The sequence below is a fragment of the Anomaloglossus baeobatrachus genome, chromosome 4 (genome assembly GCF_048569485.1).
Source record: "Anomaloglossus baeobatrachus isolate aAnoBae1 chromosome 4, aAnoBae1.hap1, whole genome shotgun sequence".
In the NCBI taxonomy this organism is placed as follows: Eukaryota; Metazoa; Chordata; class Amphibia; order Anura; family Aromobatidae; genus Anomaloglossus; species Anomaloglossus baeobatrachus.
Window position 1 is genome coordinate 244,257,049 of NC_134356.1, and position 16,663 is coordinate 244,273,711.

The window sequence follows — 16,663 nt, forward strand, 5'->3', positions numbered from 1 at the left end:
TGTCACAGAAAAAGAGCAACCATAGTCTCTATGCAATCACAATAAGACCAGGTAATCAGCAGAATAACTCACCACCACGCATCGATACTAATGTCCTACTGGGGTGCCAATAGCCCCCGTCACAATTACTTAATAACATAGGACAGAAAAGGAAGAAAAGAAAATAAATCACTTCCCTGAAAAGAGCAGGTCTTCATCCCTGCCTAGCCTCTACGCGTTTCTCCTTTCCCATTAAAGGTTCATCAGGAAGCTTGGGGAGACGGCAGCAAATCCTGTATGGTGGTAATCCATGGCTGTAAGCTTTGGGCTATTGGCACCCCAGTAGGACATTAGTATCAATGGGTGGTGGTGAGTTATTCTGCTGATTACCTGGTCTTATTGTGATTGCATAGAGACTATGGTGGCTCTTTTTCTGTGACACCTTACGGTGTAATAGACTATCATATGAGCTACATTTCTGCAGAAATTACTGTTTTTGTATTACCTTCTGCGGTTGTATTTCATATCACCTTGAGTCAGGTTTTATAAAACCTTTATTTGTTTATTTTTTCAGACCCTACTGTACCTTTGGGAATGGTTTCCTTCTCTCTCCCTCCCTTCTATTTAAACTATCTTCCCTATATTTAGGGTGAGAAAAAGGGACAGTCGACATGGATCGGGGGCGCCCGGTAACTTAAGGTGTCACACCCTCCGTTGTTAGGTAGGGACACCGGAATTGTTGAGGGCTATCAGGGCATTCCTTCCTCCCCATTCCATTCATTTCCGTCCCCTTGTATCAGTATAAATTTTTTTGAGGGGGGGTCACCTGACCTTGGATTGTTAATGTTTGTGTGTCTTTGGGATTATTTTAAAGATTTATTAATAAACTTCTATATTTTATTAAGGGTTTGAGGATAAATTGTGAGCCCAAGCTTGGATTTCAGAATTTGGTCAGCATTAATGGTGTCCTCAATGCTGATTAATATAGGCCGATACTTACCCATCATGGAATACCAACAGGAAGGCATCTAATTGTCTAATTATTCTGCTCAGGAAAATGACCCCAAACATACAGCCAATGTCATTAAAAACTATCTTCTGCATAAAAAAAGAACATGGAGCTTACAAGTGTAGATATTGCCACAACAGAGCCCTCATTTCAACATCATCCAGTCTGTCTCGGGTTACATGAAGAGAAATAAAGATTCACACAAGCCTACACCCACAGAATATCTGTGGTTAGTTCTCCAAAATGTGTGCAATGCGTGAAACGAAGTTCTTTACCCACAATTTTGGGGGTTTTGTGTGAAATTATGTCCAATTTGCCTTTTTTTCTCAGTTTTTTCGTGTTGCTCCAATATACACAAACAAATAAACATGTGTCATTGTAATAATTTCATGAGAGAAATACTTCATTTCTTGGAACAATTTCAAGAGTGCCAACACTTTTAGCCATGAATGTGTATGTGTGTGTATATATGCAGTATATATATATATATATATATATATATATAAGATGCACTTTCCCCCCCCCAAATGTTGGGGGAAAGTGGGGGGGTGCGTCTTATAGTCTGATTGTAGGGGCATGGCTGTGGGGAATGAGGGTGCTGCGGTGGAGCAGGTCATCGGCGGCATGCACAGGCTGTAGCAGCGCCTACCGTGATCACGTGGGTCCGCTCATTTTATATGCACACATCTTCCCGCCCATCATTTCTCAGCGCTAAAGCCGGCGCTGATAGGTGGGCGGGATGATGGGCGGGGGATACGCGCATAATTAACAGCCAGCCCGCGTGATCACCCCTGGCAACTACAGCCTGGAGTGATCATGTGTGGCTATATTCACTTCCCCACGCGCATCACTTCAGTGCGGGGGGCAGTGAATAAGTACGGTATACTCTCCAGTCACCATTCCCTGCAGCATTGCAATCTCCTCCTGTCTGCCGGCCTGCTGATCTGTGTAGAGAGCGGTTAGCACAGGGATGATGTCATTGCACACATCAACGGGCAGGCAGATAGGAGATCGCGATGCTGCAGGGATCGGTGACTGACTCCACACAGGTCAGCGGCGCTGCTTCTGACAGACAGGAAGACGAGCAATGCTGCTGGAGTGAGGAAAGGTGAGTATAAACATTCATTTTATTGTGTGTGCCATAGGATGCAGGCCATATACTAGGATGGGGGTATATAACAGGATGGGGGCATACCAGGATGAGGGACATATATATAAGGATGGGGATCATATACAAGGCAGGAGGATCATTACCAGGATGGGGTACCTTAGTAAAGAATTTGGGGACATTACTACCATAACGTGTCAGCAGCAGATCCCCGCCCCATAACAGTGTGTCATGACCACATTTTCTGCTTAAAATCTTATTTTCCTCCTCTAAAACCAGGGTGCATCTTATGGTCCGATGCGTCTTACAGTCCGAAAAATACGGTGTGTATATATATATATATATATATACACACACACTTGCATGCATATGTCACATTCAATATACTGTATATTAGAAGGTGACCCATACTATAACATTTACACTAAATAATGTTACACTTAAATCCCTTACATTAAGATGGAAGTAATTACATTTCAATATCATGCCTTTCTAGTCAAAGGGCTTTTATGAAGGAAGTAATAGTCTGCAGGGAATTGTTAGCTTTAATCTGGGACTGATATAATTATGCTCTCAGTGCTCTTAGATTACAAGCTCTCTACTTCCAAGAAATTGATGAAGAAGATAACCAGAAAAATGATCCTTCCTAGACGAAAAAAAGAGATTGTAACAGAAGTCTTAATGTATTATGCACATTAAAGGTAAACTTCCATTTCGCACAACATATCTAAAACATTTCCACTATTTAAAGTTTTCATAGGGTTTTAATTTATTGGACAGTTTTGCTTCTTTTTATTTCTCAGCTGGTGAGGGATAAATCCTAACAAATTCCCAATCAAATAATTTGAAAAGTAAAATAAAGCAGATGCCTATCTCAAGAAAAGACCAGCGTCTTCTCCCCGCCCGCTGACAGTGCCTGACAGATCTTTGCCTATATAGTGGATGATACATGCTGGCCACGGTTTGGGCAGCATATATCAGCGGTCAGGTTCATTACAGTTTACAGTGAATGCAGCTGCTATCTTAGTATTTGAATTATGAGCGTTAAAAAACCAATGATTTATTATGGTTTTCCAATAAGTCCGTAAAAAATATTGTCTGTCGATGATTTTTTGATAAGAAGGTCATAAAAAATAGAGTTTGCAACCCTGGATACCAGTCACAGCTCACTGGGTTGGGTCTCCATTGCCTCCTTTGGTCGAATAACAGATCTCTATACAAACACAGGGAGAGACCGGTCAATCAAGTAGAGGTGGGCACTAATAAGACCCTCTCCAGTGACTAGTTCCATCATTCCCAGCTCCTGTTTAAAATATGTCTTCTCTAAGTGGTACTCAGTTTATGGGTAAAATATCAATCTTTGTAATTTGACAGCTTGCTTAGCATTAATCCAGCAGGTTCCCTTTAAATAGGCCATTAAGACTTGATTACACTGGTGTACTCAAATTAGATATGTAATCCCTTTTCATGGAATTTTTTATGTTTTTTAAGCATTTTTTTTTTTTACTTTTTACATTCTTTTTCAAACCCCTTAGGGCTTTGATTGTTTGTGCTATATAGATTATTACAACTGTATTGCAGTATATAATAAAAAATCAAGGTCTTCACTATCTGGTTTTCATAGGAGCATTGTCAGGACAGGCACAGGGGTCTTAATGAGATCCCTAACTGTCATGGCAACCCATGAGTATTGACAGTGGCATTTAACAGGTTAGCAACAGTGGACGGAGCTCGACTTCAATTGCATTTGTTATAGGGGGTGATGTCTAAATAACACACTTTAGCCTGCTGTGAATGGGGCTACTTCGTTGTTAATGGGTGAAACTCTCAAAAAATATTCTCAATACATACACCTATTCTGATATGGATATTCAAAATAAGTGCACATTAGCACTAAAAGATCTATTTAAAAGTGTATGCATGATGCATTGTGAAGTCTGTTAAGATATCCACTTTTACTAGAATGATGCTGTGGAAAAGTTTCATTTAAGCTTGCCTCCTCAGACGTCTGAGCATTATGTTTTGCATTTATACTAATAAAAGCTCCCATCAGTGAGGTTATTAATGATTGTCTGAGGAATGTTCTGCTATGCTGCATGGATTTGGGCACATAAATCATCAAGATCCGCTGCTGGCAGCTCGCTTTGCAATTGTTGAACAATGTTATTAGAATATACTGTATATATTATATTGGACTGAAATCTTGATTGATTGTCTTACGAATTCTTCTGTGGTCACTTACTATTTATGTGGAATGTTTTTTTTATCTCATTACAGATTGAGATGAATGAACCCGTGGACGTTTGGTGGGTTCAGTAGGACTTTAGATAAAATGTGGTTTTGAACCCGAACTTGACCTGAACCCCAATGGAAGTCACTAAGAGGGTAGTTCGGGTCTCTACCCACATGCAGCTAGCCATAAACAGAACACTTCCGAATGGAGGTTTTTTTTCCATTTTTGTTGTTTGTTGCACACTTGATCCGATAACACTGTTATTACCCCCAGTGCCAGACGATCAAACACTGCTAGTGGCTCACTGAGCGAAGCACAGAGCGTACCCGAGCACAGTGATGCTCAAGCTTGTGGTGTTCATACGTAAAGCACCCAAACTCTGAAGACAGGATCTGTTTTTATTTATAAAATTCTATGTCAGGTACAAACAACGAACCTTGGGTTGGCTCATCTATAGGCTAAGGCCTAGTTCTTCAATTGTCTGGATGGTTTTAAGTATTTTTCAAATTTCTATGTACTAGTCTGTGGATTTCTATGTAAATAAAACTTTATACTTTTACATCAGATATTAATTCATTAGGCATATGTTTCATTTCTCTCTTATTGGACAGTTTTTTACTTTTGCATACATTGGTTATAACTCTTTAGATCTTTTGAGATGCTCACTTTATCTATATTTTTGTTCTAGGATAGTTCTATATTCCTATGTATAATGCCAAACGTAGAATACCAATAGCTTTACCATTACCTACAAGAACCTATGCTAAGTGGATACTCGTGTACCCCCAAAAGAGAGAAGAAAGAAGACATAAGACCCCGCTATCATACTCACTAGACGCTAAATGGGAGGACCTGCAGTGGAACACAAACACACACAAATTGGATAATTGGATAGCACAAACACACACCCACACACATCAGATCGCACACACAATCACACATCAGATCGAACACACACACACACAATCACCACATCCGGCGATACTGGTTGCTTGCTTCTGGCTGGCAGGGGAAGTTGGAATGCAGTGCGGTGGAATGGATAGAGAACCTGCGTTGAAAAGCATCAATGAATTCCATCACCGAGTTCTTCATGAGTTCCACCGCAGATCCTCGTGCTCCACTGCACCATGTCCCATCTTCCCCTGCTGGCTGGAAGCAATCAATATCACCGGTGGTAAGTGTGTGTGCGCGCAATCTGATGTATGATTGTGTGTGTACCACCACGCAGGCTCGGCTGCGACCGCCGAGCTGCTCGGATCCGTGCTTGTACGATGGGTGGTGGCTCGAGCTCCTCACGGACCCGGGGGTCATGTTTCTCTGCAAGGGGGTTGGTGCTACACGCAGGGACTTCAGTGGGGAGTTCCACGGCCGGAGGCCGCGGTGGTTTGGAAGGGATGTAAGTTTGTGACGCCACCCACAGGTTGTGGTGAATAGATGGACACCACCGCTGCCATTAACTAGGCCTCCCGGGGACGGTGTTGCGCAGCTTGGTGTTAACCCCTCCGTGGGTAGGGGAGTAATGGTCCTGGGGGCCCGAGGGAAGTGCTGAGGCAGGGTAGCGGGTGCGGACGTCTGCTGGTGCGGTGCGGCATGGTGCACGGCCCGAAGGCACTGGTGTACTCACTATGACACAATACACTGAAGTCTCTGGTAAACCAAACAGCATGATGAACGGGGCCCGCAGCTGGCTGCAGCTTCTCCCTGAACGGTGGTTTCCGCCTTTCTCCTGCACCTTTTTGTATGAATGTTTGACTCCTATGCCTAAGCAACGGTAGTCCGCTCCCCGGCTTGCTGGTTGTCAGAAGAGCCTTGTTTGCCCGCAGACGCTGGCCCTTTGGGTCTCTATGCCTTGGCGGTGGCTTTACCCTGTATGGTTGGGCTGTTGTCTTCTAACGGGTCTTGTGTGGGATAGGTCCTAAAGTCCAGCCCGCAATCAGTTGATTTGACTCGGCCCTGTCGGTTCGGGGCTTTGTACTGGGTCTGAGTACCCCTCCTGGTGCTCCGGTTTCCCGGCTCGGTACCGAAGGGCCACCGCCCGACCCCGATCCCTACGGTTCCACTGGCTGTAACCCCAGCTCCTGCAGGCGGCCACCACCGTCTGCCTCCTTGCCAGAGGTGACTGGGCTCCAACCCCGCCACCTGAGTAGACTATTGGCAGGCCTGTTCACAGGTCTGCCCTTGAATTCGACCTCTCTCCTCCACTGTCAAGACTCATCTACTTGTGTGTCCTAGAACTTGTGTCTTTCCCGCCTCCAGGCCTGTGAACTCCTCAGTGGGTGGAGCCAACCTTCTGGCTCCACCCCCTCTGGTGTGGACATCAAACCTGGAGGGTGGTGACAAGGGTTTCTTGGTTGACTGCTGTCATTTCTTCAGGGAGGGGGTGTGTGTGCATGGGACTACCTGGGACGACCTGACTAGTGCAGGGCGTCACATGTGCGCGACCTCATGTGTGTGTGTGTGTGTGTGTGTGTTTATGAGTAAAAGTGTGTGTGTGCGATCTGATGTATGTGAGTGTGGGCCAGAAGTAGGGGAGGACCATGTGGAGCATACCTGCTGGGAGCGCCCGCCAAAGATCGCAGGAGGACCTAGGAGCCAAGCAGACGTCCGGGGTCTGGCATGATTCTCCTGTAAAGAAGGGTCTGCTTTTTTGATGGGGGTGTAAACTTACCCTCAACCATTTTTCCCCAAGAATAAGCCCTACCCAAAAACAAGCCCTGGCATTTTTGTTGGGGAAAAAAAAAGTACAGTGGAACCTCGGGTTACGAGTAACTTGGTGTGCGAGTATTTCACTATATGAGCAAGGCTTGCTGTAAATTTGTAACTCAGTTTACGAGCAAGCTTTGCTGTACGAGCAAATACTCACCGCACAAACTTCCGATTCCGTATTTTCACCGCACTCTGACCCGCTCTTGCAATCTGCACAAACACACATAAACACACAAGCACACACACATATTATGCTCACCTTACCTTCTGTTCCCTCGCTGGCCACCTGGCTCTCTTAGTTCGCCGTTACTGGATGTGTATTGGGTAACCATCGCAACGATGGAGGAACGTCCGCTGTCATCCGCTTCTAAAAAAGGCAGTACGCTGACCAATCAGAGGCAAGCGGCTCCTGCCTTTGACGCCATCGCGCTGGTAGCGGAAACTCCGGCATCGGTCGTGATGATTACCCGATACACATCCTGTACCTGCGGACTACAAGAACCAGGAGGCCGGCGAGGGAACGAAAGGTAAGGTGAGCATAATATGTGTGTTTGTGCATCTGTGGAATGGCACAATAGGGGACCAGGATGGGACATTGAACAAGTTGTGGAACGAATTGTCTGAGCTTGCATTATTTCCTATGGTAAATTTTGCTTTGCTAGACAAGTAACTTGGTTTACAAGCACACCCCCAGAACAGATTGTTCTCGTAAACCAAGGTTCCACTGTATAAGATGGTGTCTTATGTTTGGAAAAACACAGTATGTGCATTAACATAAGTGTAATCGGCAGTATCTATCTATGGTTATTGGTATTGTCCTTCATTTCACACTGTACTGCTGTGACTGGGTGAGATTTGTTCATTATTAGTGATCAGCGAGTGTGCTGGATATTGCTCGTTACTCGATTGCGCATTGGGGAGCTCTGATACTCATGGTGCTTGGCCGAGTATCATAGGTGCTCAGATGTTTCATCCTAGAAAAAACAACCACAATGCACAGGCTTCCTTCACTGCATGTGTGCGCCGGCACCCCAGGGACAACCATTCACAGTCTCTCAATGGCTCTCACTGGGGTTGAAGCAAAGTTTTTGGATGTAGTGTGTCAAATGAAAAAAACTCCACCCTACGTCTCCGGAGATGCTCTGTATATGGCTGACTGTATGTGGGTGGAGAGCTGAACTGGTCAATTATTGATTTCAATTATACTTGTTGCTCAAGGTGAGCATTTCCAAAACATCTGACCTGCTCGACTAGAGGACCTGCTCACCCATCAATATTCATTATGTTTATTCTCTCAGAATACTTGAAACCACAGACATGGACATAGACATGGACATTCACAGTAAGCTGGAGTACTTACTTTTTCTTAAGTCTCCTGTCTTTTTCTGCTTGAGTTCCAAGTTTGCTTAACCCCAGAGAGTCCTGTGCTGCAGGGTCAGCATCCATGAACGCTCCTGTTTAAAGGTAAAGTTAAGTCATTAAATCTGGGTAATGAATCTATGAAGAACTATAGAGAAATTTAAAAACAGGCATTATTATATGTGTTTTAATGACCTTAATACTCTATAGAATGTAGACTTTAACGATTTTCTGACCATTGAAATCTATGGTGGACAATTCAGAAATGTCTGATAGTTTGGTCTCTCCATTAAAGTATAAGAGTTGTGAGAAAGGTTGAGCTCATTGGTCACAGTGCCCTATTTCAGTCAATAGTTGGAGAACATAAAGGTTAGACTTAGCCAATGGAGTGATACATTCTACAGATTTTGAATTATTTACAAAAAGCAGTAATATTGGTACTAAATATGCTCTCAGAAACATTGGAAAGGGATTTTATTACAGAAATATAGTAGATTTAGTGCTGAGAGGTGAACAAGTTCACAATAAGCGATATAACATTTTTAGAGATATATTTATATGTGGCAGATTTCTGTATAAAGTAGTGTGACTCTCACATTCCTCTGAATGGGGCTTGCAGATATCCATGTGCTCATCATCAAAGATGTCCTCATTAAGGCAGTTATTGACTTACTTCTCAAGGTAAAGTATAAAAAGTATATGCATGACCATTCCCAGATAAATGGCTCATTGATCCTGTATTTCTTTACTTTGTAACATGACACATGCAACTTTATGGCTATGCTGAATAGAAAAAGGGGATAGGTGCATAAGGGCAAATCTGAGGATGCAACAGGGAATAAAACTAGCATAGGTCTCCAACTTAACTAAACAAACAAGACGTGAACAGGGAATTAGATGTATTGAACAGACTCTTAAGGGTGCTTTACACGAGACAATCTATCGTGCGATAGATCGTTGGGGGTCACGTTTTTTGTGACACACATCCGGCATCGCTTGCGACGTCGGGCTGTGTGACACCTCCGAGCGACCAGTATCGCTCACAAATCGTGAGTCGTGTACTCGTTGCTCGGTTTCATAATCTCGTTTAATTAAAATGGCGCCGGTTGCTCATCGTTCCCGGGGTAGCACACGCCGCTCCGTGTGACACCCCGTGAATGATGAACAGCAGCTTACCTCCGTCCAGCGGCACCCGCCGGCTATGCGGAAGGAAGGAGGTGGGCGGGATGTTTACGTCCCACTCATCTCCGCCCCTCTGCTTCTATTGGCCGGCCGCTGTGTGATGTCGCTGTGACGCCAAACGTCCCTCCCTCGTCAGGAAGAGGATGTTCGCCGCCCACAGCGACGTCGCACAGCAGGCAAGGGCGTGTGACGGGGGTTAACAACTTTGTACGTCACGGGCAACTAATTGCCCGTGACGCACAAATGACGGGGGCGGGTACGATTTATCGTGAAATTGCATGATAGATCGTACCGTGTAAAGCAGGCTTTAGCCGCATAAATGTCTGCAACAGATTTGAATACATTTCCATATTACATTTACATATACACAGTCTCAATTTGATTAGTTATCTCACCATAGCAATATTTCCAACAGTTAATTTAAAGAAGACCTGTCATCAGGTCCCATGTGGCCAGTTTTTGGTTTTATTTTGTTTCCATTGGTCCCAAGTATTCCCTTTTTTGTTGTTGTTGTTTTTTCTTCAGAGATATAAGCCTTTATATTTAATGTTAATTTTTATTTATATTTTTTTATAATAAAGGGGAGTGGCTCACATACTCTGGGACAGGTCTTAAGACTGCTTGGAATTATATTAGCCGTGACAGAGAATTAAGTACTATACAAAAGGCACATATCTCTGAACTCGTATAATGGATTTAAAAAAAACGAAATAAATACTCAGGGGAGTATTAACATTTGTTGTTATTTACATTCTTAATCTGTAATTTTAGTGACAATTAAAAACAAAGCTCAAATTCCCTTCATACACATAGATTTATAGATAACATATTGGCCAGAGGTGGACACTGACAGCCAAAGGCTCCTTTATAGGTATTGTATCACACATACACGAGCATATTATATATATATATATATATATATATATATATATATATATATATATATATATATATACATACATATGCATTACACACCCATTCACAAATTACAGATAAACATTACATGCATTAAAAAAGAGAAAAAGAAAGAAGGTGGCTGTATTGTGCAAAATGTTCCATTTCACACCATTTTGCACAATACAGCCACCTTCTTTCTTTCTTTTTCTTTTTTTTACTGATGGAAAATTTGGTGCTGCACTTGAGATGAGTGTAAGAATTTTTGGATTTTAATCATTAACCGCTTAACGACCACAGACTGTAAAATTACGTCCTAGCGGACATAGGGTTAATCTGCGGGAGATTGGCGCACATCTCAGCTGATTTATACAGCTGAGATGTGTGCCTGCCAGGCACGAGCGGAATAGTTATCTGCCTGTGCCGTTTAACCCCTTAAATGGCGCTGTTAATAAGTGACAGCGTCATTATGATCGCGAGCACGGCAAACGTTTACATACTGCCGATACCGGAAGTCACGTGAAGTGATTACGTGACTTCTGGTGGTTGTCATGGTAGCACAGGTTCATGTGACGACTCCGGTAGCTCACATGACTCACTTAAGGCCCCGTCACACTAAGCAACATCGCTAGCAACATCGCTGCTAACGAACAACTTTTGTGACGTTGCTAGCGATGTTGCTGTGTGTGACATCCAGCAACAACCTGGCCCCTGCTGTGAGGTCGTTGGTTGTTGCTGAATGTCCTGGGCCATTTTTTAGTTGTTGCTGTCCGGCTGTGAAGCACAGATCGCTGTGTGTGACAGCGAGACAGCAACAACTAAATGTGCAGGCAGCAGGAGCCGGCTTCTGCGGAGGCTGGTAACCAATGTAAACATCGGGTAACCAAGAAGCCCTGTCCTTGGTTACCCGATATTTACCTTTGTTACCAGCCTCCGCCGCTCTCACTGTCAGTGGCGGCTCCTGCTCTGTGCACATGTAGCTGCAGGACACATCGGGTTAATTAACCCGATGTGTGCTGTAGCTAGGAGAGCAAGGAGCCAGCGCTAAGCGGTGTGCGCTGCTCCCTGCTAGCTGCAGCACACATCGGGTAATTAACCCGATGTGTGCTGTAACTAGGAGAGCAAGGAGCCAGCGCTCAGTGTGCGCTGCTCCCTGCTCTGTGCACATTTAGCTGCAGCACACATCGGGTAATTAACCCGATGTGTGCTGTACTAGGAGAGCAGGGAGCCAGCGCTAAGCGGTGTGCGCTGCTCCCTGCTCTGTGCACATTTAGCTGCAGCACACATCGGGTAATTAACCCGATGTGTGCTGTAACTAGGAGAGCAAGGAGCCAGCGCTCAGTGTGCGCTGCTCCCTGCTCTCTGCACATTTAGCTGCAGCACACATCGGGTAATTAACCCGATGTGTGCTGTACTAGGAGAGCAGGGAGCCAGCGCTCAGTGTGCGCTGCTCCATGCTCTCTGCACGTGTAGCTGCGTGAGCTGGTAACCAAGGTAAATATCGGGTTGGTTACCCGATATTTACCTTAGTTACCAAGCGCAGCATCTTCCACGCAGCGCTGGGGGCTGGTCACTGGTTGCTGGTGAGCTCACCAGCAACTTGTGTAGCCACGCTCCAGCGAATCCTGCCAGGTCAGGTTGCTGGTGGGATCGCTGGAGCGTCGCAGTGTGACAGCTCACCAGCAACCTCCTAGCAACTTACCAGCGATCCCTATCGTTGTTGGGATCGTTGGTAAGTTGTTTAGTGTGACTGGACCTTTACTGTTTCACCCGGCCAAGAGCTGGGTGAGACAGGAAATGAGCATATCTGCCGTTCACAGGTGTGTAGCTGTGATCAGCAGATATGGCATAGCGATCAGACAGCTGATCCATATAGCTCCCTAGAGGACCTAGTACAATAAAAAAATGTAAAGTTTAAAAAAAAAAAAAAAAAAAAAAAATATCAAATCACCCCCTTTTCGCTCCATTGAAAATTAAAGGATTAAAAAAAACAAAACTATACACATATTTGGTATTGCTGCATTTAGAAACACCCAATCTATCAAAATATAAAATCAATTAATCTGATCGGTAAAAGGCGTAGCAGCAAAAAAATTCCAAACGCCAAAGTTACATTTTTTGGTCGCCACAAATTTTGCGCTAAATGCAATAACAGGTTATTAAACCGTAGCATCTGTACAAAAGTGATACCGTTAAAAACATTAGCTCGAGATGCAAAAAATAAGCTGTCACTGAGCCATAGATCCCAAAAAATAAGAACGCTATGAGTTGCAGAATATGGCGTAAAACGTACACCACTTTTTGCAGACAAACTTCTGATTTTTTTTAACCCCTTAGATGAAAGAAAAGCTATACATGTTTGGTGTCTACGAACGCGCACTGACCTGAGGAATCACAACTATGCATCAGTTTTACCATATAGTGAACATCGTGAATAAAATATCTCAAAAACTATAGTGCTAGGAGACTTGTTTTGCATTTTTTCTGTCATGTTCCAGTACACTATATGGTAAAACTTACGGTTTCACTTAAAAAGTACAGCTCGTTCCGCAAAAAATGAGCCCTCATATGACCAGATTGACTGAAAAATAAAAAAGTTACGTCTCTCGGAAGAAGAATGGCGAAAAAAAAGGAAAGCGCAAAATCGGCCAGTTGTGAAGGGGTTACATTTTGTAATAATAATAATAATAATAATAATTTCCACAATTGGATGTTTAAAAATTGTTTTCCTGTGCTGAAATAATCTTATGCAAGTATCCCTGCTATGTACTGTGTAATGGATGTGTCTGACCCTAAAGGGACATGGTCTGATCATACCATACCTCTGGGCAGGGGAGGATGCAATAGAGAGTATACAGATAGCATAATGGGATAGCAGCTGATTCTTTTTGTGAGGTAAAACATTTCCCTGTTTTAACTCAAAGAAAGAATAATTTGCAATCCCATACCGTAATGTCTGTATATTTTTTTTGCTTCCTCCCCTGCCCAGTAGATGTAGTATGATAGGACCATGTCCCTGTACTGTCAGACACAGTCATTACACAGTACATAATAGCAGGGACACATTTATAGTAGATCATCTCAGTACAGGAACATTTTTTTTAAACACATCCAATTGTGGAACTTATTATTTCAAGATCTATTGAGTTAAATTAACTTTGTTTGAAAACCCTTTAAGTATTATTAACACAGAAAAAAAAACATTGAGCCATTTTTAATTACGCTGTTTACTGATCACTATAAATGAAGTGTTCATTGAATTGTACGGCTTGTTATGATTAAATGGCTACCAAAAATGTTACTGTTTTGTGACATTTAATGAACAACCTACAATGAATCTAATTACACTACCGTAGCTTTTTTCTAGCAAGTTTAGGGGGGAAAAAAATGTCAGTATTTTTTTATTCCCTATAAGGTATTACATATACCAGTATAATCAGTACAATGTGCCTATAAAAAAACAACATTTAAATCTTTAGGTAGAAAAAAATCAACCATGAATAATAGTGCAGCCTGTGGTTCACTGTTAGGGGCACTTTGCACACTGCGACATCGCAGGTGCGATGTCGGTGGGGTCAAATTGAAAGTGACGCACATCCGGCATTGCATGCGACATCGCAGTGTGTAAAGCCTGGATGATACGATTAACGAGCGCAAAAGCGTCGTAATCGTATCATCGGTACAGCGTCGGCGTAATCCATAATTACGCTGACGCAATGGTCCGATGTTGTTCCTCGCTCCTGCGGCAGCACACATCGCTGTGTGTGAAGTCGCAGGAGCGAGGAACATCTCCTACCGGCCTCACTGCGGCTTCCGTAGGATATGCGGAAGGAAGGAGGTGGGCAGGATGTTTACATCCTGCTCATCTCCGCCCCTCCGCTCTGATTGGCCGCCTACCGTGTGACGTCGCAGTGACGCCGCACGACCCGCCCCCTTAACAAGGAGGCGGGTCGCCGGCTACAGGGACGTCGCACGGCAGGTGAGTGTGTGTGTGAAGCTGGCGTAGCGATAACTTTCGCTACGCCAGCTATCACCACATATCGCTGCTGCGACGGGGGCGGGGACTATCGCACTCGACATCGCAGCATCGGCCTGCGATGTCGTAGTGTGCAAAGCCCGCCTAAGGCTAAGTTCACACTTCCGTTGTTTTGCTTCCGTCGCAATTCGTCGCCTTGAGGAATTACAGTATCCTGCAAAATATTTTGCAGGAATCCGTTTTTCCCCATAGGCTTCTATTAGAGACGGATTGCGACGGATGGCCTTGCGTTGCATCGCCGCATAACGGATCAGTCGTTTGCTGACTGGCCATCAGGTGAGAGCAACGCTGAATGTAATGTTTTTTGGAGTGGCAAGATTCAGTCGCCAGCCGTCAAAAGCTATAATGGATGTCTATGGTGCTGGATTCTGCCGTAATCCATCACACGATGGAATGCAGTGCTGGATTTCATCATGCTCTACTGAGCATGCCCAGCATGTTTGGCACACCCATTGGGCTGTCCCAAACACAAACGGATCACGACGGATCCGTCAAAAAAACGGACGCACAATGGATGTAAGGCTAAGTTCACACTTCCGTTGTTTTGCATCAGTCACAATCCGTCGCCTTGAGGAATTACGGTATCCTGCAAAATATTTTGCAGGAATCCTGTTTTTCCCCATAGGCTTCTATTAGTTACGGATTGTGACTGATGATGCTGCGTTGCATCCGCAGCGTCGCGGTCAGTTGTTTTTTAACTGACCGCCGGGCATGGTGCAATGCAGCATGTAACGTTTTTTGAGCAGCGCGATCCGTGGGATTTCGCTGCGCATGCGCTCTCTGGCTCCCCGCCCCCGTAACCAGGATAAACATCGGGTAACCAAGCAATGCGCTTTGGTTAGTTACCCGATATTTACAGTGTTTACGGGTGCAGGGAGCCCGCGCTAAGCTGGTATCCAAGATAAATATCGGGTAACCAAGCAAAAAGTGCTTTGCTTTTACCCGATATTTACCCTGGATACAGTGTGCAAGGAGGCCGACACTTCCCCACTCGGCTCCGCCCCCTCCCGCACTCCGCATGTGTACACACACACTCACACTCACACACACACACTCACTTGTCCCCAGCCCTGCAGTCCCCGCGGCACTGACGTCCTCAGCTCCACGGCTCTGCTCGGCTCTGCCCCCTTGCGCTCCGCCCCCTCCCGCACTCCGCATGTACACACGCATGTAGACAAACACACACATATACACACACACACACACATACACACACATACATACACACTCACTCACCTGTCCCCAGCCATGCAGACCGCGGCACCGACGTCCTCAGCTCCACCACCTGAACTCCGCCCCCCGAACTCCGCCCCCCGCACACAACGGAGTCCGACAAAGAAATTCTTTTCTTTGTCACCGTTGTCATCCGTTGTACAACGCATCAGTCACATGCGTCAAGCAACGCATGTGACTGATGCAAAACAACGGAAGTGTGAACTTAGCCTAATGGACACAACGGATCAGTTCTTTCACAGGATTCCTGTGAACGGAATCCTGTGAAATAACACATGTTGCATCAGTTGACATCTAAAAAACGACGGATTTAAAACAACGTAAGTGTGAACTTAAGGCTGCTTTACACACAACAATATCGCTAGCAATTTCGTTAGCGTTGTGACACGCCAGCTCGTAGATACGATTTACCGAGATCGCACATAGTTCGTTTTTGTAGCGCCAGTCACAAAACGACCTATGTGCGATCTTGGCAAATCATAGCTACGATCTGGTGTGTCACATCGCTAACAAGATTGCTATCGATATCATTGTGTGTAAAGCAGCCTTTAGCCTTAAGGGGGTGTTATACACAACGAGCGATATCGCTGGTGAAAGCACCCGCCCCCGTCGTTTGAGTGTCACGGGCAAATCGCTGCCCGTGGCGCACAAAATCGTTTGGAGCTGTCACACGTACTTACCTGCCTAGCGACATTGCTGTTGCCGGTGAACCGCCTCCTTTCTAAGCGGCCGACCAATAGAAGTGTGGCGCCCTGGCCTAGCCAGGTCGTCACACATAACACACAAACACCCCCACCCCCACTAGACAGGGACAACAGCCAAACAAAAATCCTTGTTGCCTCCCTCCAGTGTCTGATGTCCACACCAGGTGGAGCGGAGCCAAGCGGTTGGCCCCACCCACTGAGGAGTTCACAGGCCTGGAGG

General features: G+C 44.8%; 1 protein-coding gene across 10 annotated transcripts in view; it reads right to left on the reverse strand.

The window, feature by feature from the left end:
- Positions 1-16,663, reverse strand: part of PPFIA2 (PPFI scaffold protein A2) — a 575,559-nt gene that overhangs the window by 86,433 nt on the left and 472,463 nt on the right. For all 10 annotated transcript variants that reach the window (XM_075344766.1, XM_075344764.1, XM_075344763.1 and 7 more), the window contains one exon: positions 8,396-8,489. In XM_075344766.1, the coding sequence (XP_075200881.1) occupies positions 8,396-8,489 (94 nt within the window). The remainder of the gene's footprint in view (positions 1-8,395; positions 8,490-16,663) is intronic.